Genomic DNA, 26,361 nt, shown 5'->3' with positions numbered 1-26,361 from the left:
AATGTCAATACCGGCTGAGATGATGAATAGAGAGCGTATGGAGAAAATCAGGAGGACCAAGGGAGAAATTAAAGAGCAGTAAGCAGTGGAGACAAAGCAGACAGGAAATTAAGAAAGAGTCAAATCACTGAGCTGTGAGGAAAATGAAGGAACTACACGTGAAATCACAACGCCCCCCCCTCACACGCACGCACGCACACACTAACACACACGCACACAGAATATTCAGCAAATGCTGCTTATTTTACTCTGTGGGGCAGTAAAATATCACAGTGGGGGCTAAATGTCAACTCTGAATTATGTCATAGGAGGATGGACATGAAATGTGCTGATCATTTTTCTGCTCACCAGAAGAGGGATATGATTCTGATGTGAGGAATTTATATTTTAATCAAAGCACGAGTCAAAGTAGAAACTTCACTTTTAGCCCTAAAGCTTTAATTCAATATGAATCATTTTGGGATTGTCCCAGTTTACCACTTAGCCCTACCACTTAGCCCTACCACTTGGCCCTACCCCTTCATTTTTATCGTGGCTGTGGAGTATTGTTGTCCCATTTCTCTATGTAATCTAGAGGTGGTGGAAATTCTCGAAAGCATTACGAACGAAGGAAGCAAATCAACATGGCAACTGTTGCGGGTAAAATGCTCATATCTTGGTTAAATCCAGTAGCAAATGAAAATGTAATTGAATCGCTGTAGGAAGAATTTCAGGAAAATCGCTATTCATAACTTTCTAACAAGCATGTAAACAGTCTGAGTGAGACAAAACATGTCCAGCACTGAAACTGCTATTAGTTTTAAAAAATGAAATATTTCAAATGTAGATGTAATGAGGGATTATTAATATAATGTATTCAACACAATTATCTCCTTCAACTGAATTCAATAGTTATTATATCATATCTATGACTCTTACTGTCTTCCCACTAACTCTAAAGCATCGCGTCCACCGAAAAGGGTTCAATAATTCATGTGCAATAAAATAGATAAATATTTTTAAAAGAGTTTGCTTCATCAAAAGAAAAACTTGATAATATATCATATCAGAGCAATGTTGATTTTCAACTCTATCAGGGTTTAGTTGAGGGAAGATAGGGTTTAGACACTCATAATGGTGAAGGTACATAGACACACTTTATAGGTCTATAGCATAATGTGAATGAAAATGTATTTGTGTTTTTGGTGTCTGATGGTGTTGACACAAAATAAGTGATGGCAAAGCAAAAAGCACATTTTGTTAAAAAAGAGAAATGTTGGGAGTTTGTATCAAAGCATACCTCAGTAGCGTAGTAGACGGTAGATGAATACATGTAGCTTTCAATATCGGATCCTGTTTTGTCCCACTTCTCAAGACCTAGTGATGTACATGTTTGTATGATACTGATATTGTATTTGTGGTTTACTTGGGTATGTTTTACATTTCTGAATAGTTCAACATGACATATCCTTTTACTAGCATGTCTAATTTTCCAAACATATCCATTTCCTTTTCAGAAATACCAAAGATGACATGAGGACTTATTCATGCACTGGCCACTGCCCAGTTCTGCCTTGACCTGCCCATCATGTGAGGTGCTTTTGTCAGGTTCAAAATGTTGCATAAGAGAGGTATAAATAAACTCGCTCTTGAGAACAGATGGCTTTGTGGAACCCCTGTGGGTAAAGAGACAGACAATCTTATCTAGAAAAACTTAGGAACTCCAATCCCAGTCATACACACTTACGTTATAATAAAGTTGTAGTCGATGTCTGGTCCACTTTGTGCTGGAAATATTTGCACAACATTGGGCATTGACAGGCTGCTGTAACAGCCTCCACTCATCAAATGCTGAACTTTGCTCCAAGGATTTACTCCCATTCAGCCACAGGAACATTAATGTGGTCCACACTGAGGGCTGATAAGGTCTGGCCCCCAATTGGCTTTCCAGTCAATCCAATGTGTGTGAAGCAGCTGTGAATGTCAATCAAGACAAGGCTCCTTTTCCACTCATTGTTTTATGGATGCTTTATGGGTCAATGTTAATCACAAAGAAGAACAGTGGAAATGGTGAAGTAGGTGTGGGGCCACTATGCCACTTTACATCACAGCTCAGCTCTGCTGTTGATGGCTGGGTCCTAAACATCAACAGTCTCAAACTCAAAAGACACTAAAGGGTGTGGATAGAAACGTGTTTGTAGTTGAGGTTTATGTTAAAAACTCCAAACCTTGCCACAAATTATTTACTTGCTCATGTAATTGAGGAATTCATCCAAGTAATTTCATGTATCTTACACCTGATGGAGCCTGGTGCAGCTAGTTTCTTTGATAGCTTAAATGAACTTAAAACATTCATGCATTTATTTACACCCACAATTGACGTTAAATTTAATATTTAATAGTACTATGTTTGTTATTAACGATGTTTAATAGTACAAACAGAAGAAAAAAATGTATTTCTGTAAAGTCTGTGAAGCTGGATAGATTTTTTAATCATTTTCAATGGCATTGTTTTTCAAAGTTGGCAAGAATACCTCAATCATATGATTTCAAATAAATACTGCATTCACGTTCATGTTAGTGTGTTAGATCATACCTCAGAGTTTGTGACAGGCACAGAGCTGATGCCAGCATTGACTGCGGTCCAAGAGCGAGCAGTAAGGACGCAGGCAAAAAGCGGGTACAGATCTCCGGCTCCCAGTCTGCGGCTGTAACGCTCCACCTTGGACATGTCGCTGTTAATCAGAGCCTGCCACAGCCGACAGTAGTCCAACCTAAAGTCTTGTTTCAGGATCTGAAAAGAGGGGAGGATGGTTGATTTGCTATTTTTTCTAATTAGAATTGTATCTACTTTACTAATAACAATCATTGGCACTTTAAGATGTAAACAACAAATTATTTAGAGTATTTCTATCTGTTTATGATTGCATTATTTTTTTCTGCTGTATTTTCCATTCAAGTTTCTAAGCAGCTGAGCTAACACATGAAGCTCAGCGCAAGTTCAGTGAGGAAGACTTAAGCTGCAGACGATCAGCTGATCTACGGAGCACTTAACCTGCAAAGTGATCAGCTGATTGTGGGTGTTTCTAAATGTCCAATCAGGTCTGGCGCGGGCTCTTCAGCCAATCATTCAGCACCTGACTTTAAAAATCCCTTCTCTTCTCTTCTGCAGTCAGGCGTCCTTCAGTGACGCGCATAACCCCTCCTTCACCCCAATCTCCTCCAGTCCCCAGTAGGATATTCATCGACCTCAACTGACTACAGAGATCATGGACCTTGATGACGGATCCCAAGTCTGTCAGTGGATCGTGATTACGGCGGCACCCGATCACGGTGGGAGCTGATCGCGGACTAAAAAGGCAACAACCTGCCTGACAATATACCTATTACTCGTGGCATCCATTGCACTTCTGTCCGTCCTGGAAGAGGGATCCCTCGCATGCGGCTCTTCCTGAGGTTTCTACGTTTTTCCTTTAAGAAGGTTTTGTAGTTTTTCCTTACTCTTGTTGAGGGTTAAGGGCAGAGGATGTCACAATTGGCGAAGTCCAATAGGACAATTCTCACGAATATGGGCCATCCAAAACTATCGTTTGACTGAGGAACTACCACCAGTGTCTAGACCCCGGGGGGGTATTCCTGTTCGATGTTCTGCTCCACCCCCTTCTAACCCTGATGACATCTCACAGGGGTCTAAATGCCACAGACTGTAAACATTCATATCTTGTGTGTTTACAAAATAAATATTGTAAATTGGAAACCAAGTCTCTCCTCATTGAAGTTTACTTGTGGCTATGAGAATGAACACAACTGGTGATGTTTGCTGATGGCAAACCTGCAGGGTTTTTCTTCTTGTCTGTGCACTAGTCATTCTTGTTGGTTGGTCATAGCTTCTGCAAAGTGGCGGATGGTAGGATTTTTCTTGAAGTCACACTCTCCTGATCAATGGCTAATATGTCTACGGAGCACTTAACCTGCAAAGTGATCAGCTGATTGTGGGTGTTTCTAAATGTCCAATCAGGTCTGGCGCGGGCTCTTCAGCCAATCATTCAGCACCTGACTTTAAAAATCCCTTCTCTTCTCTTCTGCAGTCAGGCGTCCTTCAGTGACGCGCATAACCCCTCCTTCACCCCAATCTCCTCCAGTCCCCAGTAGGATATTCATCGACCTCAACTGACTACAGAGATCATGGACCTTGATGACGGATCCCAAGTCTGTCAGTGGATCGTGATTACGGCGGCACCCGATCACGGTGGGAGCTGATCGCGGTATAAAAAGGCAACAACCTGCCTGACAATATACCTATTACTCGTGGCATCCATTGCACTTCTGTCCGTCCTGGAAGAGGGATCCCTCGCATGCGGCTCTTCCTGAGGTTTCTACGTTTTTCCTTTAAGAAGGTTTTGTAGTTTTTCCTTACTCTTGTTGAGGGTTAAGGGCAGAGGATGTCACAATTGGCGAAGTCCAATAGGACAATTCTCACGAATATGGGCCATCCAAAACTATCGTTTGACTGATGAACTACCACCAGTGTCTAGACCCCGGGGGGGTATTCCTGTTCGATGTTCTGCTCCACCCCCTTCTAACCCTGATGACATCTCACAGGGGTCTAAATGCCACAGACTGTAAACATTCATAACTTGTGTGTTTACAAAATAAATATTGTAAATTGGAAACCAAGTCTCTCCTCATTGAAGTTTACTTGTGGCTATGAGAATGAACACAACTGGTGATGTTTGCTGATGGCAAACCTGCAGGGTTTTTCTTCTTGTCTGTGCACTAGTCATTCTTGTTGGTTGGTCATAGCTTCTGCAAAGTGGCGGATGGTAGGATTTTTCTTGAAGTCACACTCTCCTGATCAATGGCTAATATGTCTTGTGCTGCCTTTTTTGCAATGCTCCCATTGGCAGTTCAACCAGGATATAATCCACAACATTAGCAGGACCCATCCAAAAAAGCATTGCCCTATAGCCCCTCCTGTGGTCAGATAGTAACCTGAAGTCTTTGTTGCTTCAAGTATTTCCATTTTAATTATGTTGGAAGTTTACATTTTATTTGTCAAAAATTATACATCTTAGGGTATGTTTTAGGGTACGTTTCTGCCTTCAATATGTTGACAACAAAGAACATAAACAATCATTATGATAAAAAATGTTTTATAAAATATAACTATATATATATATTAATAAGCATTAATTTCTTCATTATGCATGTGTCAATATTAACATTTGCATTATATTCAAATATGCTGCTTTAATGTTTTTTTTCTACACACAACTCATCTACCAGTTCTGAATCCTGTGCAACTTCCAACACATACACAATGTGTAGTTCCCTACTGGTAATATTACTGGAAATGTATGTGTGTACGTGTGTAAGTGTGTGCGTGTGTGTTTCTATTTAAAGAGTGGATTAAAATTCTACTCCAAAATGACAGCTGAAATTTGAAGTCATTAGGGAATAAATTGGTGCCATCATGGTCGAAGGGAGATCGTTGTGTGTGTGCGTATTGTGTCCGTATTGTGTGTCTCAAAGATTATTATCACTACATTCTCTTCATTAATACAGGAACAAGCAATAAACAAACTCATGTCAGACCTGTGGGTGTTTGTAAAAGCAAGTGTGTTAACAATCAAAAAGCATGTGTGTGTGGGTGAGTGTGTGTGTGTACACAACATGAGAGCACACATACAGTATGTGCCATTATAATTCAGGCTGTGGTGAACCAATCCAAACACAGCACACTGCACTCTACTAAGAACAACATCAAATGGGCTGTTTATCAAAAAGCTTTTATTCTGCTGCAGCGCTAATAAAAGTGTGTGTCTGCCTGTGAGCGTGTGTGTGCTGTTAATTTTTTTCATGTGCATCTCCACTGTTTGTCTGCAGCTCAACCTATATACTCAAGGCCTCAGACAGCAGCATGAAAAATGGATTGCAATATTCGAACAAATTGTATTTTCTTTATGTCTGGGCAGCCTGGAGATCTCCCACCTGATAAAGGCCGTGATCAAGCAGGACAATCTCTGTCTTCTTGTTCTGGGGACACTTTCGGACCAACACGTTGCCTGGATGCGGGTCACAGTGAACAAAGCCGTGGACGAAGATCATCTCACTGTACATCTTACCCAGGCTCTCTGAGATCTGTAGGTCATAAAGTGAAAAAGTGGAACATTAAGTCCAAAGAGACATATTCTGCACAGAGGCTGTACGCCTTCACTAGCCAATCAAGTTGCAGTTTACATATCTGTCCCAACTCATGTCATTATTAAATAAAATGTATAAATTGCATTTTGAGTTATGGCCAACATTGTGTGTTCTGAAGTGACAGTGACCTTTGACCCTCAAAATGTCAACGTTTCATCCAAATTTGAAAAAAGTTTCTGGCGTTTAGGGGACAGTGCTTATGAGGGATCACAGTGACCATGGCCTTTGACCAAATTCTAATCAGTTCATCCTTGAGTCTAAGTGAATATCTGTAACAGATGCAATGAAATTCCCTCCAGACATGCTGGTAAATCATTTTCACAAAACATGAGGTCATAGTGACCTTGCCCTGTGACCTTGGACCATCAAAATCAATTCAGTTTAATCTCATCAGTTCAATGAATGTTTGGTCTAAATTACAAGAAATTCCCTCACAGCATTTAACAGACATTAATTTCATAAGGCCGGGTTGGACGGACAGATGGATGCGCAACCCAAAATATATGTGTCTGTCTACAGCTGTGATGGATGCAGAGAAATTAAGATGGATCAAAGAAAAAATTACATGAAATAAATGAACAGCTGCTACTGTACTTTTAGTAAGTGTAAACAGATTAGATTAGGATCATTATTGTTGTAATAATTTATGAAAACTGGGGAAAAGTATGTTTTTAAGCGTGTTATTCAGCTCCCATCCATCCCAACAAACAGGCTTGATATCTTAAATGTCAATAAAGATTGACCTTTATTTTATTGTTTTTGAATAGACAGTGGTTCAAAATATTTCAAAACATCTGATGTCAAGGTTAAGCATATATTGCCAATAAATGCTATCACCATTTATTCAATATTACAAAAGTTTGATCATGAGAAAACTAAAAACAAATACATTACAATTCAATGTAAAAGTTTAGTGTACGAGTAAAGTACTTTTATTGCTTTTACATTGACCTATTGTACACCATATTATCCTATCAGTAATACTAGGTAGTATTTTGTGTTAAAACTTGTGAGATATGCAGAACAGAAAGTCACACTAAAGCAACTTTACTATGGTACAACTGCAGGAGGGGGGTGGCATGAGACACACTATGCAAAGTGTAACACAAAACACAACTGGTTTACGGAGGTTGGAGTCAGTTTGGATTGAGTCTGGGAAAAATAGAGAGAGAAGGGAAACTAAGGGACATTACAATACTATACTTGGGATGCCATGGTTGAGAAACTTTTTGTTGTAAATGTCTGTTTGGTAAATATATACATCTTCCTCTTTCTCCCATGACTCAAATGTCAAAATGATGGTTTTATAATTTTCCAGCTATAGACTGTGTGAAGAAATCAATGCAAGCATAATCTGTATCAGCTTCTTTCTTCTCTAGTAATAATGGCTATGATTCTGTGACTCCTTCTGTGACTCCTTCATGATCTTTTTATTAGAAAGCCACAAAACAGTGGTCAAGAGAGCTTAAAGACGCAAGCAAATTAAGAAAATATCCCTGCAAATCCTCACAACAACTGAATATAGAAAAAAGCTTGTCGACCCACTCTGACCAGTTGGACACAGACCACACAAGACATCATCAGCCCACTGCAGGAAAGGAGGTGGGGGACTCGAGGCAGTCTCAGACATGAGATTTACTCCATTAATGTCTAGAAATGACTTTAACTTGGTATTTATTTCAGACAGACTTTACTTCTTCATCTAATATTAAACATTTGTTCTAGAATTAATGGTTTTATTGCTTGGTTTTATTATCGAGTGTCACATTACAGTTAAACATTTAAACACTGAATATTTATCTTTGATAGCTATCACAAATTTTTACTAAATGATAGATATGAAAAATATGTAGTCTCACAGGTGCAACATCTGGTTACAAAATGAGTCATTACAGCAAGATTGCATTTTCCTTTCTGTTAATTTTAGGGTAGATGAACACTGGAAATAGGTTAGACTATGTATGTATACAGTCCATCTCACACACACGCAAACACACACACACACACACACACACGATAATCATGATTTAACTGCTGGATTGCAAACACAGGGATGAGTGAGATGCACTGTTTCCAACTTTACCATTTGGCCTGCAATATCCTGTTTTGTCCCCCTCACAAAACGTCTGAGGCCTCATCTTCAGTTATACACGCTGTTTCTCATCTGGGTCTGGAAACTTTGTTTTAGCACAAACTTATTTTGTCCAAAGCAATGTGACGCAGCATTTGGCAATATTTAAGGTCAGGCACACAGTATTTTGTTTAAATGAAATGAACAAACGTATCTTTTATACTGGTATTTTTGTAAAAATATGTGACATATTTCTAGATCTGCAACAGATCCATTCAAGGGACAGAAATACTTGATCCTGAATACTGCAGTCCTACTCTCAATGTCTTACTCGCGGGCTCCCTAAACTTTTAACTCATACACACGCATAATGGCCCACTAACAAAAATCAATGGAAATATCAGTGTTCAGCACTCTTCCTTAACTGTGTGAAGAGATTGATGCTACAAAAATCATTACAGGCCATAACTCCAATGTACTTACTGTAATTTAAAGTAAGAGCCAAAGGTTTGAGCTCTCAAAACTGTTTTTTATTTGATGTTTCTTTTTGCTTAAGAGAAATTAAGTACCGGTATTCAGGGAAAATCTGTTTTTTTCTGAAAACCCCATATTGCAGGAGGTTATTACAAACAATCCTCAGGTTTTAAAATACTTTTTAGATGACAACTTAAGGTCTTAATGGTTTAATAAAAAAAAGCTGTACAACTATTCAGAAATTCACTATACATAACAGTAAATGTTTTTATGAAGATTTGTTTAATCCTCATGTGTGTGATATGAAAGGCAAAATTGATCATTGAAAGTATATAACAAAAATCTGTGCCAGTCATGTATCTCTTATCTTTATCCTTGTGTTTCGCCTTCACCTCAGCACTGAGGTCTTAAAGGGACTGTTTTGCGTAAAATACACTTTCTGGGCTTTTACTATCGGTAACTACTTGAAGGGGGTCAGTAGGTACCCTCCAACGATGAAAACAGTCACTACTCAGACTTTTTCACTCAGTCCATTCTAAGAAATATGTTATCAAAACGTTTCGGTTCGTACTTCCTATCCGTATGATGTCATTGGGGATCGCACTCGTCTCTCAGCCCAACCCAGGTGTCTCTGCAGGTACAGTCTCTGAACCTGCCACCCCCGCTCCTCACCACCACCCCTCCACACCGAGCGCGAAAACAAGCAGACATGTTGCTGAGCTAGTACCTGGTTAGCCACCACAGGCTAACCACAACAAACAACAATGAAAAAAACACTGCGGAGGGACAACGAAGAGAATGTGTCCGTGCACATTCCTCCTAAGAAGGTTGCTGTTCGAGACCAGCGGTTATGCTTTATTTCTCCTGACGTGCCGTGTCGCTCTGCTCAGTATGGAGTAGGGGTGCAACGATTGGTCGACGTCGACAAAAATGACAGGAATAGTCGCCGACGAATTTACTCGTCGATGATTTGTTGGTTACGTCATAACACGTTTTATTGTGCCGTGCAGTTGAACTAAACGTCGTTTTTTTACCGGAGGTGCTGATGAAAGCAGCTGAGGAGTGAGCCATCTCGCTTCCTTCCTATCTCTGAAAGTCGCGCATGTGCAATAGCGTCAAAACACAGACCAATGGCGTCCTCCGCTGCAGCACCATCGCGCACCAGAAAGTAAAAAGTTCCGGAGAACTTCACCCGTAACAGCCCGAAAAAAACTATCTGCAGTATTTGTACAGAGGACCTGCTCTCCATGGAAGCATGACACGCACATTTGAGGAGGAGGAGTCACGTGTGACATCGTAACGGAGACGATGCGGACTCGCCTCCGTCAGATGTTATATATAAACGTATATACCTGCGCGCAGGATTCGAGCATCCATTACAAAAATATGGTTTAAACTTTTTATTAACGAGTTTAAAAGCGTTATGTTATCCTATTGCCTGACAAACGTCTTTTTTTAATCACAATTATTTAGTCAGAAGAAGACTGTAGTTTCGTTTGTTGATGTTTTTATTGCTGTTACTTTCCCTGTCATTTTTGTTAACAGGAAAAATTAATACTTGATTTTTAATTTATTTGTTTTATTAGTACTTTGCCTGTCCTTGCTTTGAAATGGACAAAAACTTGATTTGTCTTTGCTTTTTTGTCAACAGTACCCTTATATGAAACAAAGTTTATTAAAAGACATTTTTTTTTAATGAAGTATCAATATTTATTGCCTTTATTTTCAGTCATCACATGCCTCGAACAACCTCAAGCTAAATTTAAAAGCTGCTTGCTAAATAAGAGCAATTGAGAATTTGTGTCATTCATAATCCGATTAGTCGATTAATCGTTTCAATAATCGGTGACTAATCGACTATCAGAATAGTCGTTAGTTGCAGCCCTAGTATGGAGTAACGTTAGGGTTGCCAACCGTCCCTTGAATAACAGAATCGTCCCGTATTTAGAAACAAAAGCACCCGTCTTTTATTGAGCTGAAAAGAGACGCACTTTGTCCTGTATTACTGTGAGATTTAAAAAATGGTCAGTAAAATGCCAATGGAAAATGAATAACAGGGCGCTTTATATGAAAATTTACAGTAAACTTGTTCCCAGGCAATGTCCTGCTCTGGAATCAATGAGCTGAAAGCATATTCACACACGAGTATGATGATACAGAATACGCTCATCCCATAGGTACTGTTGCTCGCGGAGAAGATAGTGGAAGATAAGTAAGTATAATTAGAAGATAGTGGAAGACAACATAGCAGCATGGGTGACAGTGACACAGACGCCGACACTGCTTTATGGGGCGGTACAGCTTCGAGCAGCAATACGACTCGTACTCCTCCGAGAAAGAAAAGGATGGAAAAATACTGGGAGGAATGGGAAAAAGCAAACACCTGGTTGGAAAATGTGCGCGAAAATATCTATAAAGCGCACTGCACGGTGTGCGCAAGACAGGTTTAAGAAAGATTCTTATTTTATTCAGTTAATTTTGTTTATTATTAAAGTGAATTGCTGGATAATAATTTGTTTTCCATGTGTTCAGATAGTTAAAAAATCGTTTCACTCACAAAGAAAGGAGATAAAGAAATTCACCACGCCAGGAAGGGTGAAGGCAATCGGGTCCGCCGGCCCTGCTAATGAGGTGTCCCTTATTTATTTTTCAGGGAGTTGGCAACCCTAAGTAAAGTAGAAGTTAAGGTCGGTGCATGCTTCTGCAACGGCGTCTGTGGCTTTTCAAGCAGCTGTGTCGACGGACTCGTTTTAATTTATGGTTCCCCAAGGGTTGCGCTTGATGAAGAGCAATTTACCGCAAGACCACTAGGCGGAGTAATGTTTTTTGTCAAAGTCAAAGTTCTTCGTTTGTGGTAGTCGTCATCGACTGTTTATTTACATCGCCACAGCGGCTCCTCATAGCCTTTTTCTGGCGGACAACTCCGCCAGTCAGTGACGGGTTATACTGGTGGTCATAGTTTCGGATCTCTTCTGCCAAGTGCTCTTCTATTTGGTCCATATTAATTCTTCTAAATCTTCCGTGGTTTCTGCCGGTAATGTGAGGCATGAAACCGGAAATGCCACTCCTGAAAGGATCTAGTTAGCAGACCAATCACAGCCTTGCGGGCTTCGTGAGGCTTGTGGAGCTTTGTTGTCTAGTTAGAAAAATTTGGGCGACGCACGTAAGAAGGAATACTTAAGTACTTAAGGGGCCCGGAAGGGCTCTTGCGCTTGCGGGCCCCTGCGCTTGCGGGCCCCTGAAAACGCAGAAGCATGCGCCGGCCTTTACTCATTACCCGGGAATGAAACTCCGGGAATGAAACTCCGTTGTAAAACTCCGTACTGTAACTCGGGACGTAAACAACCTCAGTCCTGTTTTTGAATTGATCTTCCATCTTGTTATTAGCTCAAATTATGTTGGTAGTGTTTGTGTTAGTGCTTCCATTGTCTCTATGTTTTGTTGCTCAGCTGTTCAATGCACGCAACAATCACTCTACTAAAGTCTTTGTAAAGTAAAGTTCTTTGTTCAGTCTTCCGTCATATTCGTTAGTCCTGGATCTGTCCGTGCTTTACTGGATCACATCTCATCATCCCACTGGTAGGACTGTGTGATGGTGTCATAAGTTTATACAAACTTCTCCTCAGAGATATTGCCATACAGTTTGTCATCAATACATTTACATATCTTGGTAATCAAGCCTCTGCAGGCACTGGGACAGAAATACACAACAGAAAGAAAACAATCTACAGTGAAAGCATTGACATTTGCTTATCATTGTGACATTGGCAGTCTAACAGTCTTAAGAATGTTGGTATATTGGCAAATTCATTGAGATAAGATGAGAAATTCCATCCAGCCTCTGATATGTCAAATGTCTTCACTGAAACACTAGCAACAATGTGATTAATGATTAAAATCCATTCAGTGTTTACGGCCATAGGGAGAAGGCAAATAAATGGAGCAAAGCATCAGCCTGTTCTGATCACATCAAGGGGCCAAGTTCAGAGGGAAGTCTATGCCATTGTCCATCTTGTGATTCCACACATGGACCAGCATGCACCACTTCCACCTAATTATTCTATCCATCCTGTCACTGTGTGTTTCAACATATCTCCCCTGCTGATTCTGAATGATTACTGTGACTGCTCGGGTTATTTAATGGAAATAATAATAATTTATTTGTGGTGAGAGTTTTGTTGTTTTGTTTGTTTCATCAGTGTGCTCTAGACACAGATGCATTCCACAACCAGTACAGTTTCCGTGAACATATTTATACATTAAAAACAAATTTCTGATTCATGGGATTCCTGTGACCTTTGACCACTGAAATGTGTAACTGAATCTTTGAGTCCAAGGGAAATCTGATTAGAAGTTGAAAAAATTCCCTCAAGCAGTGTTGAGCTATCACATTCAAGAGGCCAAAAACATGTATTTTGAGGCCACAGTGACCTTGACCTTTGAGCACCGAAATCCACTCAGTCAAGTCCAAGCGAATTGTACCAGATGTAATGAAATTCCGTACGGGCAGTCCTATCACATTCTAAGGCGGTGACGTAAACGGAAACATTAACATAGTTTGTGAGGCCTTTGTGTCCATGACCTTTGACATTTGTCTACCAAAATCAAGGGAATTAATCCTTGAGTCCAAGTGAACTTTTGCGCCAATTATGATATGAAGGATTTCTTGAGATCGTAAAGGGATATCACCTTCACAAGACAAAACATTTGCTTTGTGAGGGCACCGTGACCTTACTTATGAACTATTCCTTTAAACACTACCCAAATCTTGTCAGTTCATCCTTGAGTCCAAGTGAATATTGGTACCAAACTTGAAGAAATTCCTTCAAGGCCTTCTTGAGATATACTGTTCACGAGAATGGGACAAACGGACGAACAGACAGACAACCGGAAACATAATGCCGCCAGCCACTGGCTGTGAGCAGCGCAAAGGTATGAAGACGAAGTTTTACAAAAATGTTTTTTTGTTTGTTAGAGTAGGAACAGTTGGTGTAGCAATCAAAGGTGTAGTGCAATTTAGTGCAACACATTTAGCAACTAGATTATGACAAACAAAAAACATATGACTTCAAATGTGGCTCTGCTCAAGGTGAGATGAAAAATTACTGCAGATGATTGTGTGGAGCTATGAGATTTTATTTTCCTTGAATTAACACAAGAAACAAACACGGAGTATTCACTGTTACCAAGCTGTCCATCATGTTAACACATTCATGATTATTAATTTGCTTCCATTAAACTTTGATTGTTGCTCTTTTGATATAATTTAATTGGCATCTTGTTGGACCCTCTACTGCAACATATGACTGCAACAGATGGTGCCTAACTGAAGAAGGATCCACCTACAGCTAATTATTATTTCATTAATCAACTTGTTACATTTGCATAAGAGTAGTGGATGATAACAAACACAACAATTTCATATTTTTCTTTTGTCGATTTACTGAAAATATGGTTCAAATTAACGACACATTTGGATGAAAACTTGACTATGGACAGAGGACTGATGCTGCTGCTCTGTTGACATCCAGCAATGTGTATGTCTGTGTGTCGAACAATCAGTATTTCCGGTAAATAATCTATTGGTTTTCTTAACCTGTGCACATACACACTACCTTACAGGTAGAAGGCAGAGCAGCAGGCAGTACCTCATTGACGTTGATGCCGTGTTTCTTCATGTAGTCTTTGTCGTTGACCTGGCCGCCCTCAGCAAAGTCCATGGTCAGGATCCTCTTTGTTGACAGATCCCAGTGGATCATGGGAACCTTTGGTTGGAAAGGTAGGGAGGAGGGGAGATGTTTTTCAAACTATTTCTTTTAATTTTGTAAATTTTATTTGTGAGATGGTGAGAACAGAAAGTAATATACAAGATAGATAAGGCACTGTAAATGTACGTGATGAAAGGACATACAGACAGAACATAATGCAGTTAAAATGGTTGTTCACAGAAAAATAATCATTATCTACTCACCACTATTCCGATGGAGGGGTGGGTGAAGTGTTTGAGTCCACAAAACACTTTAGGAGTAAACAGTGTTGCAGCCAAAGTGACCCCTTCTACAGACGTAATGAAACAGAAACAATATATAGTATGCCTCCTTACTGCTTGTGTGGTTTCATCCAAGTGTCTGCAAGTCACATCATTCATATTCAAAATAAGGTAATTTACACCATGTTTTAAGCCTAAACATATACTACAGGAAGTGGAGATGCCAGCGGACGTAGCCACAGGAATGCGCACTCTGCATGTGCCCTTCAGCGATAGTGTGTGTGCCTTCGAGGAGGAAATCAGAGGACATTTAGGCTTAAAACACAATGTAAATGTAAAAACGTTTTAAATTGAATTTGAATGTTGGGGCTTATGAACACTTGGGTGACACCGAACGAGCAGTATGGAGGCATGTTATGTTTTTTCTGTTGTTTTATTACGTCTGAAGAAGAGGTTACCAATTATTTCAATTGTATTGGATTCACGCTTTTTACTCCTGAGACTCCAGAAGTGTTGTGTTGACTCAGACACTTTACCCACCCCTCGATCGGCAAAGTGGTGAATAGATAATGTGTGAATTTCATTTTTCGCTGTAATATCCCTTTAAAGTGATCTGTATGATAATGTAATGATGAAATACAGATATGTGAAAAATCTACTTAAGCACAGGAACGAAGTATTTGTACTTCCCACCACTGCCAAGTAGTACGTCTCTCTCATATACCACTTAAAGAATTAAAAAGAGCTGAATAAAAAAAGCAAAAGACAGAAAAAAAACCGAAATAAGTTTTAGCTATCTGGATTTGAACGTGGAACAAAGAAAGGCAGCTGGAAAGAGAAATCTATCAGCAGAGCTAATAAAATTCTGAAAGAGACGGATTAAGAAAAAACACACAAGGAAATTAAATGATAATGGACAGTGTTTCCCCTAGGTTTACAGCTTTTGGGGGGGGGGGGGGACAGGGACACAAAAACTTAAAGGAATCATGATGTTAATGTGTTTCTGTCTATGCTGTCTACGTATTCGACAGAACATTCCTAAAACCAAAAAGAAATCTGAAATAATCCCCTATTCATTCTCTATGAACTGTAATTTATCTATCTATTTATTTATGCATGCATGTATATATGTATGTATGTAATGTATGTATTCACTGACTTCCATTAGTAACCTGGATTGCCAGAATCCGGAAATTTTTTTGGATCCGGTACTTATGTTTATCGCGTCTACACGAAGCCCTGTCACGAAAAACACGGAAACGCTGGAGTGGAGTGGTTGAAATCGCTGTAAAGACGTCATGGAGCATGCGCATTAAGTGAAAGAAGACAAAAGTCGAGATCCTACAAGCAATCTTCCCATAACGACTTGCACCTGAAACCACTGTTACCACAGCAATCAAACAGGACTAGTTAGAATAAAGCACTTCGCCATAACCCTCGTTTGTGTTAAGTTACCGTTTTGAAACTTCCGTCTATAATAAAAATATTTTCTCGTCAGATTTGCCGGTTAAACAGTGATAGAAGGAAGTGACCCAGCGGGGTTAATAATGGTTCAGGCTGAAGTTGCGAGGCGAGGTGCGTTCACGGTTAAATACAACAAGCGGAGAAAGCAGAATCGCGGGCCGACCGGCGCTGTGAAATGCGCGTCCCGTGTTAACAGCCAGGTGCCTGCGCGCTGGAGAATTGCGTCCGGTGTAATACTTAGGTACCAAGATCAGTCTTGTACAACCAGGGGGAGATTTCCCCTCTGACAGCCAAGCTGGGTCAGAACCTGTCATCCGGTGGTGACTGAACCGATGCTTGTCTGGGGCAGGGCGTGCAACACTCAGGCTCTTCTCTGAACTCGGACCCCGGAGCAGGAGAGCTGCTCCTCGCAGCAGAGTGGCTGTTACCACCTGGGAGCGCGGATATTTTTAACTGCTTCTCAGGTGGTTCATGCGACATGTTTTCAGATGGAGCTCTCTGTCTGCTGGTGGGAGGTTGCTCACCTGTGTGTGCGCGCATCTGGATGGAACTCCGCCGTGCGCAGAGGAGAGATCTAACCGCGCGACCATGTCGAGACAGAAATGCAAGCTAAAGACCTGTTTTATAGGAAATGTAACCTTAAAAATGATTTATGTAGAGATCTGGCGCTATATTAAAAAATAAAAAATAATATAAATAATTAACTTGACCTTCCAGGGGGGGCGGGAGGTCCCGTTGGGGGGGCGCAGCGCCCCCCTAATAGAATGGTAGGGGAAACACTGATGGACATAAAGTCCAACTCTGCCTAGTAAAGGAAGCATGATTTGTGTTGTTCTGCTAACCCTGCTATTATAATTCAGGATTGTCCTCCATGCAGTTACTCAGGATGAGTAACTGCATGGAGGACAATTCTGAATAGGCAGGCCCTAAATTAAAACACACTGTCTCAGATTATTACCCACTGTTTACTAGCATGTCTGCAGAGATAATGCCAAACAGGTCAAAAATAGAATGTCATGAACTCTAGAGGCTTTTCGATAGAAAAAGAAGCCTAGCCGAAAAAACAGATTCTGATAAGTTATTGTATGTGTTTACCTTGAGGAAGGGGTAGTTGGCCAGCATTCTGGCCACCCTCTCTGCATTGTGTCCCTCATTAAGGAAGTCAAGCTCCAGTGGCATGTTCTTCTTGGCCTCTTCCACCAACCACATGAAGGCAAAGTCAGGGAAGACCTTATGGACTGCCCTCAACAATACCTTCAAATTACAAAATATTAGAAGCAGTCATGCTGTCAAGTAAAAATAGAAGATGCACTTTATTAGGAACATCACACTCATACTGGCATTGGTTCCACAACATGTTGGACTTTGCTCTAACTACTGTGGAGGACACTGAAGTTCACTGAACTTGTCTTGAATCTATGAATTTTCTGCATTTCACTGATACTACAATATTTTTTGTATGAATAAGCTGGTGCAAGTATGCGTTATAAAGGGCTCAGTGAGTTTACAGTGCTATCCTGCTTACAGCTACCAGTTTATAACAGTATTACTGGCTAAGTCAAGTTTAAATACAGAAGCTGCTGCAAAAACAGATCTACACTAGATAAATGTAAATAGACCAAAAGGGTGTCTTTACATTTTAGTTTTTCAATTTTCTTTACCCACTTAACGTAAATTTGTACTGGGTTAGGAGCAATTCCAAACATGGGTGACCTAGACTCAATTGGTCCCTGAATGCATCCCACGTAGAGATAAAAGGACTGAAGTTGCTGCTGCTGCTTTGCTAAAGTGCAACTACTTTAAATTTTAACTTTGAACATCTCAACCCATTTGGATGTCTATACTTCCTTTTTTATGATTTCATTATTTTTCTTGCTTTTGCATAGAGCAACACGTATCAGTGGTTTAAGGTCAGTATATCACTAGTCTGTGTCTAAGAAGTCTGAGCCACAGAAACACTTCTTCACTTATTTCAAAGATTAGTTTAACAGAAACGTCCTCACCTCCATCACGACTATGTCCTTGGAGCTTTGTCTCTGGACTTTGGGGTGTTGGACCTTGACAGCCACTGTCCTCCCATCATGAAGCACTGCCTTGTGGACCTGAGCTAAGGAGGCTGCACCCTGAGGCTTCTCCTCAAAGGAGACAAATAACTCGGACAGCTGCAGGATAGAGATAGGGATGGGGAAGAAAGGAGTGGGAGAAAGCAGAGGATGAATGAGGTACAGATAATGATAAAGAAGACTGGAGAAAAAGGGAGGCTTGGGAGTGGGAGAAGAATGTGATCATCAATCTGATCATCTCCATTTACAAGGTACTGTATAAATTAAAACTGAAGGAGGCAGAACACATTTAAAGAAGAGATGTGTACATGTAGATATACAGTAAATTAGATTAATTCTCTTTTTTGCATTGGCAAAGTATTTGATTTTTTATGTCATGGTAGCAACACAACAAACCCAGGAGGAAGTAAATGCAATGTGCAATAAATTATCCTGATGGTTGGCATTATGCTTCTGTTTGACACTATTGAACTGAAAAAAAGACTGAGACCAAGAGGAGGCAGATAATGGCAGGTAGAGGACTGAAATAGAGTCACAACAATGATGGATGGAGAGATGAATGTTAACCGACAAGTGAATTCTCAAATACTGACTTTATTTACCTCAACTTCTGAGAGAAACACAAGACAAGGCGTTCATATTATCTATAATCTGGTTAGAGTGGTCGCTGACACCTCTACTCAGCTCCAGCCAATCAGAGGGCGGGATGGGGTGTAGGTGGTGAAAGTATATATAGTGGTAAGGTGACCCCTGATATTTTTGACTGTACATGTTTGTAATCGGAGAAATCCACATGTGTCAAAACAGGGTTAACTGCTTCAGGCTCTAGTACAAAAGACAGAATGCCTGTTGGGTTCAGGCTTGGCTTGGTTGGCTTCCTCTTCGACTCAGGTCATGTTCTGTCTGTCCGCCATTTTCAATAGTGATTAAACATAATTTGGGGACCAATCGGGAGGTTTCTCCTCCATGGTGAAAGATGGTGTACTGTATGACCCGCTTATATATTAATCTCCTTAGTAATAGCCATTTTATTACTGACAGCAAAGGATATTGTAAATGTGGCGTCTCTTTTTACACATCAAAATAGAGCCACTGTTGTAATTTAACAGCATTGGTGTAGTAAGATTATATCTCCCTTTTTATATATTTCTCCCTTTTTATATATTTTATAATTTTCTGAGGCATTATCAATACATAGTGTGAAGTGAAAAAATCTATGACAATATGCTTTAAAACATACTAGAGAGGTCAAAGAGCAATTTTATTTAATTTATGGGGACTGTTTGGCCTTGTTAAAGGTATGCTCTCTACTAAGTGCCACTCTAGTTTTATGGGTTGCAAATCGGTAAGATTTGAGGAGTGAAAAACTCAAATGTCTTCCTTAGTGGAAGGAGACTTTTTTTCCAGTGTGACCTCTCTGTTGAATGCAATATGGTTAGGCAGCAGTCAGATAGCAGTAAAGCAATTTTGGTGAGAGAGGAGGAGGTTACTTTTATAGCCACCTATGGTGGAGTTTTAGGCTTGTGTGGTTTCATCCAAGTATCACCACCTCGTTTTACGCCTAAAAGTCCACCAGAGGTGGCTAAACTAGCAGACGTTAGCATTTCTGACGGCCCCTGAATGCACCTCGTCAGAAGATATCAGCGGACATTTATGCTTTAAAACATGTTGTAAATTACCCTGTTTCGAGTTGAATATGAATGTCGGGGCTTATGGACACGCGTATGTGACATTGTTTATACAGTGAGAGTTACAACAAAAGTATACTCGGGAACAGTGGGAAACGGAAAAAAACTACTGTCGTTGCATGTTTGTTTATCCTAAATTTGAGAAGAGCCGGTTTCGGTTTGGTTCAATCAAGTATTTATTAAGAAGAAATTAAAAGGTATGAAAAGTACAGCAAAGCATTGGGCACTCTAGCAGCACCGGGCAGTCACGACTCGCGACGAACAGAAGGCATTTCGAATATTTTATAACAGTAGGTATAATTTGATTGGTCAATAATGAAGGGGAGTCGAGACTTTGTTCTTCGTCTATGGTGCGCAGTTGAGTCCACCCTCTTAGCATTGGAATCAGGATGTGATGAGGAGCCACTCCGTTTCGCTCCTCATCTGATAGTTGCTGGCAAACAAGCCTTTCAACAGCTGATGCCTTGTGGGTTGATGTTGTTGTTCATTGGAGTAAAGAAAATTGTGTTCCTGCTCTATCGGCTGTATGTTCTGTTTGTGTAGACATTCGCATCCTCCAAACCAAAACAACGCCTTTCTAACCTCCCTCCTGAAGCTGGGGCAGCTGGTTGAAGTCTGTCTAATGTTGAATAAATCAAAGGGAGTTATGCTTTAATATAAAAAGTTAGGTATGACAACAAGCTAAAGTACAGTGTATTGAAATGTCACGATTCACAGTCTCCCACAACAGGCCTTATCGGAACTTTTGTCAAAACAGGTTTGAGACTGACCAGAAATGTGACGCACACATATTGTAAGTAACTTCAAGATTAACACCAAGCAGCAACAGTTATTATAAATTATTGTGTGAAGGCCATATATCTGGCCCAAACTGCTCCTACCTCCACCCTCCTTTCTTTTGTTTAGAGTACAGATCCATAAACATCTTCACAGACACACACACACACAGATGCTAAAATTTGAAATCCCAACACTACCCAGCTACCAATAACAAAGACCACTAAAGTCACTTCTTTAGCAAGATCAGTTGTGACAGTGACTGTTGTCCTACAGAGATTGGCGCAGGGTTTGATGCCTCTACTGTAAATATGCCATTTCTGTTTTGCCTCTTGATATAATCTACCCCACGCCCTTTTGACAAATCTCTAAAACACTGCTTAACATTTAGCATCTCGTAGTGTGCCCCTTGAGCAGAGGTAGTCCCTCATTAGCTTCCACTTAGCCCTGTGGACACAGAACACGCACACACATTAATTAGTGTGTGGGTTTGAAGGTTAAAGAGGCTTCCCAAGGGACCTGGAGTCATTACAAGAGACTTATTGTATGCTCTGGAACCTCCACAGCAGCCTGAAGCGGCCCTGCCTCATGGATACAAACCCGTTAACTGAAAAAAAGGTGGTGTGCAGCTTAAAGAGCACCGCTTCTACTTAGGCCCACACATCTTTATGCACTTTAAGTATTTAGTGTAATTCTCAGACCCAACGATGCTTTTACCAGACAAACCCACACAGACACATCTGACTCATTAGTACCCACTAATGTTTCAATCCCAGAAGCAACGCCAGGAAAATGTCAGTGAGGACGCTGAACTATGCTACACATTTAGAAGTCCGACAAGGGTGACGTTTTTGAGGTGTTGTTTTATGTAACCAACTGGAATATTCAGGTCCAGATGAAAGTTCTAGGAAGCTGTCCACACCACAAAGTGACTTATACAAGGGTCAATTGGTCAGTTTTGGATGCTTCCACAAACCTTTGGCTTTCAGCCAACAATACAGAATCAGTCTGTCTTGAATAGTTTGTTAAAAGCCAAAGTATTTAAAACTGGTAAATTTCACTATTACATTTGTATTGTATTGAATAAAAATGTTTGTCCTCATAAAAGACACCAGTTCATATTGACTGGTGTCTGTAGCCTTTTCTACAAGCAAACAAAGAACATTTACTTCAGTGGCCTTTCAGCAATTGTTCACCTCTCTAACACATGATTGAAATGTTGATCATCAAAGATATGCCAGTCATATCATGATATATAAATGCAGGTTCTGCCACAAGCAGTCTCTTAATCAAAATGATAATAAATTATGTGACTTTGTGAAGTAGCCTGAGATCATGGGAGTTCTCCTCGTCACTATTGCCATTATGGCAGTTGGCTCCCCCGGTTAGGATTCCTTTAGTGTTTCTGGTTCTGAAGGTTTGTATAAGGTGCTGAAAAACTCCTCAGAAGACAAACACACATGTGAGCACATTTTCAAAGCAATTCTACATAAAAAATCCATGTTTCTCTGATAGTAGTGGAAGATTCGAAGACAATTAAGATCCAGTGATGTTTTCAGTGTGTTCCATCTAAATTGTACAAATTGTTGTTTTCATTACCCTAGAATGGGCCCAGTATATTTAAATACTTTATATTTACATCAGGAGTGGGTCCTCTCTACGGAGCCCCCCATGTTTCTTGTAGTAGCCTAAACTGGTCAAACTAAACATCTTTTGAGTTGTTATGACAACTGAAGGCTACCACAGGTTTTCTTTCATGTTTGGAAAGGGAGGTTGAGGTGAGGGTTATTGACCTGCAACATGCAACTTCACCAGTAGGTGCCACTAAATCAAACAATGAACCTTTAAGAACATCCATTATCTAATAAGTGCATTGTTAAAAAAATACTTAAAATTCCACTTTGACTCTTCTAGTAGAAAACAACAAAGCTGATGTGTGAGTTAAAGGGATTTGTCGTCATTCAGAGGTAACCGAATGTAGCCGACCGTTACCTTCAATACAAACTCTGCAGATTTGAAATTTACTGTAAACATTCAGAATTATTTACATATTAAACTAAATGTATAACAATCTGTAAGTTCTGGTTGTCTTTAGACAGTAAAATCTAAAACCTAACATATACCATAAGACTATGGCCTCAATGGCATCACTCTTCTTCATCTACAACAGCCAGGGTGCTGGCTTTGTCTTGTTAAAAGACTGAATATCTTAATTCATATTCATACTTCAAACTGTACAATTGGGGGGAATTCCCCTGTTGTTAGTACCTGGTGAATCATGCGAAAGAGGCTAAGTTGAACATGATGTTTGCCCATCAAGTAAAGGCTAAACATGAGCCCTCTTGAAGATGACATCAGATCATAAATTATGCAAGTGGCACGGGATCCTGTGTGTGAACAGCTGAGTTATTAATTTTACAAATATGCTAAATGAATGAAATTGTCTACACCCACCAGTGCCCTCCCTCTCTGACGATGAGCACGCAATGGTACCTGACATGCAGAGTGTACTTTCATGAGTTAAGGAAAGGTGTAATTTCTTAGATGGACCTGTCACTTTAGGCAACATTGACAATCTGAGAAATCACACTGAAATGTTTGGATAGTTTTTGCATAATATTTTCTTTAAATGTTGGCACTAACAGCCAAACCTCTTTTCATGCAGTGCTTGTAATTTAAGTTGTGTAAACAGTGCCTGGCCTGATGCCTCTGGTTCAAAGCTACCACCCAGTCACTGCTTATGTTAATCTCAGCTGTGTGAGTTAATAAACATGGTAATGTATGCGTGTGGGCTCCAGTCCCAGAGGGGAGACCCACAGTGACATACGTTCCCTGAAATGAGTTATGGCACAAATAAAGTGGCCCCTGAGGCATCACAGTTGGATGGCAACACATCGGTGTCTGTGTCAAGGTGGCCACTTTGGATGCGGGCGGCCGACAGCAGCCCTAGCTGCAAAAACATAAATCAGTACAACACAGACAACAAGGAATGAGAGAGATTACTTTACTGATGAGAGGAAATCAAAGTCTTAACTGAAAAATCCCTATTGTCCCTATCCAAGTGTTCCACTGTGAGGCTCAGGGTCTGATAATAAAGATGGAATCTGTGGAAATACATACTGCACGGGTCAATTTACTTCAACTAGGCCTGCGGTTGAGTTTACTAGTTAAACACCTATTATTTATTTTAAATTTTTGATTTAATGCACTGTTTGCTTGGGCCTACAGTGAAGTTGAATTAAGCATTCTTTTGTATCTTGAAAGGTTTTCTAAAAGTAAAATTTACTATCATTATAATAATGTTATTTGAATACACATTTTTATTGGAAAATAGTACAATTAATGATTATTATTTTTTTCTTTGTACCGCCGTGGCCAAGAGTTTTGAGAATGGCACAAAAAATAATTTCCACAAAGTATGCTGCCTCATTTTTTATGATGGCAATTTGCATATACTCCAGAATGTTATGAAGAGTGATCAGATGAATTGCAATAAATCGCAAAGTCCCTCTCTGCCACGAAAATGAAATTAATCCCCAAAAAAACATTTCCACTGCATTTCAGCCCTGCCAAAGAAAGACCAGCTGATATCATGTCAGTGCTTCTCTTGTTCACACAGGTGAGAGTGTCGACGAGAACAAGAGACAAGACTCTGTCATGCTGATTGAGACAAATTGTAGACTGGAAGCTTTAAAAGGAGGGTGGTGCTTGAAATCATTATTCCTCTGTTAACCATGGTTACCTGCAAGGAAACACGTGCAGTTATCATTGTTTTGCACAAAAAGGGCTTCAGAGGCCAGGATATTGCTGCCAGTCAAATTGCACCTAAATCTACCATTTATCTGATCATCAAGAACTTCAAGGAGAGAGGTTCAATTGTTGTGAAGAAGGCTTCAGTGCGCCCAAGAAAGTCCAGCAGCGACAGGACCATCTCCTAAAGTTGATTCAGCTGCGGGATCGGGGTGACACTAGTGCAGAGCTTGCTCAGGAATGGCAGCAGGCAGGTGTGAGTGCATCTGCACGCACAGTGAGGCGAAGACTTTTGGAGGGTGGCCTGGTGTCAAGAAGGGCAGCAAGGAAGCCACTTCTCTCCAAAAAAAACATCAGGGACAAGTCATTTCCTTTGATGAATCCCCTTACCGATTGTTAAGGGCATCTGGAAAAAAGCTTATACGGAGAAGAAAAGGTGAGCGTTACCATCAGTCCTGTGTCATGCCAACAGTAAAGCATCCTGAGACCATTCATCTGTGGGGTTGCTTCTCAGCCAAGAGAGTAGGCTCACTAACAATTTTGCCTAAGAACACAGCCATGAATAAAGAATGGTACCAAAACATCCTCCGGCAACTTCTCCCAACCCTCCAAGAACAGTTTGGTGACGAACAATGCCTTTTCCAGCATGATGGAGCACCTTGCCGTAAGGCAAAAGTGATAACTAAGTGGCTTGGGGAATAAAAGATTGAAATTTTGGGTCCATGGCTAGGAAATTCCCCAGACCTTAATCCCATTCAGATCTTGTGGTCAATCCTCAAGAGGCGGGTGGACAAACAAAAACCCACGAATTCATACAAACTTGTATGAATTGATTATGCGAGAATGAGCTGCCATTCGTCAGGATGTGGCCCAGAAGTTAATTGACAGCATGCCAAGTCGAATTGCAGAGGTCTTGAAAAAGAAGGGTCAACACTGCAAATTTTGACTCTTTGCATAAACTTATTGTAAGTGTCAATAAAATCCTTTGACACTTATGAAATGCTTGTAATTATACTTTAGTATACCAAAGTAACATCTGACAAAAATATCTAAAAACACTGAAGCAACACACTTTGTGAAAACCAATACTTGTGTCATTCTCAAAACTTTTGGCCACAGCTGTATAGTATGCTGCAATTTATAGTAACTTGTGAATAGTGATAACTATGGAAAGAAAATCAGGACTCTCTATATTGTATTGCACTGAAGTTCAGATTCAATTAATGCTATATAGGGCTGTCATGATTTCAGATTTTCAATCCACAATTATTGTGGCCAAAAGAATTCATGATAACAATGTTATCACAATAAACATAGAAAATGTGGAAAACCGCAATGCTATCAGTGAAATTAACTTTTGACAGTTTATTGTGTTTTTTGTCCCTTTGGCAAATTAATTCCCCCAAAAAACAGCTAAAATACTAGATAGCTACAGTCATCGAGAAAATTTAAAATTATTTAAAATTGTTCAATTACTTCTAATATATCATCATATGTGTATTATTAATATATACATATGTAGTTTTTAATAACATGATTATTGTCATAATCTAAGTATTGCGACGCCTGTAGTGCTGTGTTGTTGGTATAGAAGGGTTTGATGGCATTTAAGCTGCTTTCAGACATGCAGTGAAGTACGACTTCTGGTGTGGAATATTTAAGTGGCTTTATGAAATGTACAACTGTGTGTTCAAGCCTGAGCCAAAGGTGGCACTGTTTGGCTTCTCCCTGTCTCTTTTGCCTCGAAGTACCCCAGTACAGCACACCAGAAAATCCGATACAGTTTGACAAATTCTACAGGATCTGGCAGCCATTCTTATACCACCTTGCTCAATTTGATGGAGATTTAGAGCAGCTATGAGACTCACAATAACATTCACCTCTTTTTTTTTGTACTTTGTA

At 40.1% G+C, this 26,361-nt stretch overlaps 1 protein-coding gene across 1 annotated transcript in view; it reads right to left on the bottom strand.

Annotated features, from left to right (window-relative positions):
- Positions 1 to 26,361, bottom strand: part of adck1 (aarF domain containing kinase 1) — a 97,589-nt gene that overhangs the window by 15,869 nt on the left and 55,359 nt on the right. The window contains exons 5-9 of the mRNA XM_061082774.1: positions 18,185 to 18,343; positions 17,277 to 17,435; positions 14,377 to 14,493; positions 5,971 to 6,120; positions 2,576 to 2,773 (exon numbers count right to left, since the gene is read on the bottom strand). Coding sequence (XP_060938757.1) covers positions 2,576 to 2,773; positions 5,971 to 6,120; positions 14,377 to 14,493; positions 17,277 to 17,435; positions 18,185 to 18,343 — 783 coding nt within the window. The remainder of the gene's footprint in view (positions 1 to 2,575; positions 2,774 to 5,970; positions 6,121 to 14,376; positions 14,494 to 17,276; positions 17,436 to 18,184; positions 18,344 to 26,361) is intronic.

Source organism: Limanda limanda, chromosome 12, assembly GCF_963576545.1.
Source record: "Limanda limanda chromosome 12, fLimLim1.1, whole genome shotgun sequence".
Taxonomy (NCBI): Eukaryota; Metazoa; Chordata; class Actinopteri; order Pleuronectiformes; family Pleuronectidae; genus Limanda; species Limanda limanda.
Note: the sequence above shows the minus strand (reverse complement) of the source record. Positions and strands in the feature narration are given on the sequence as shown.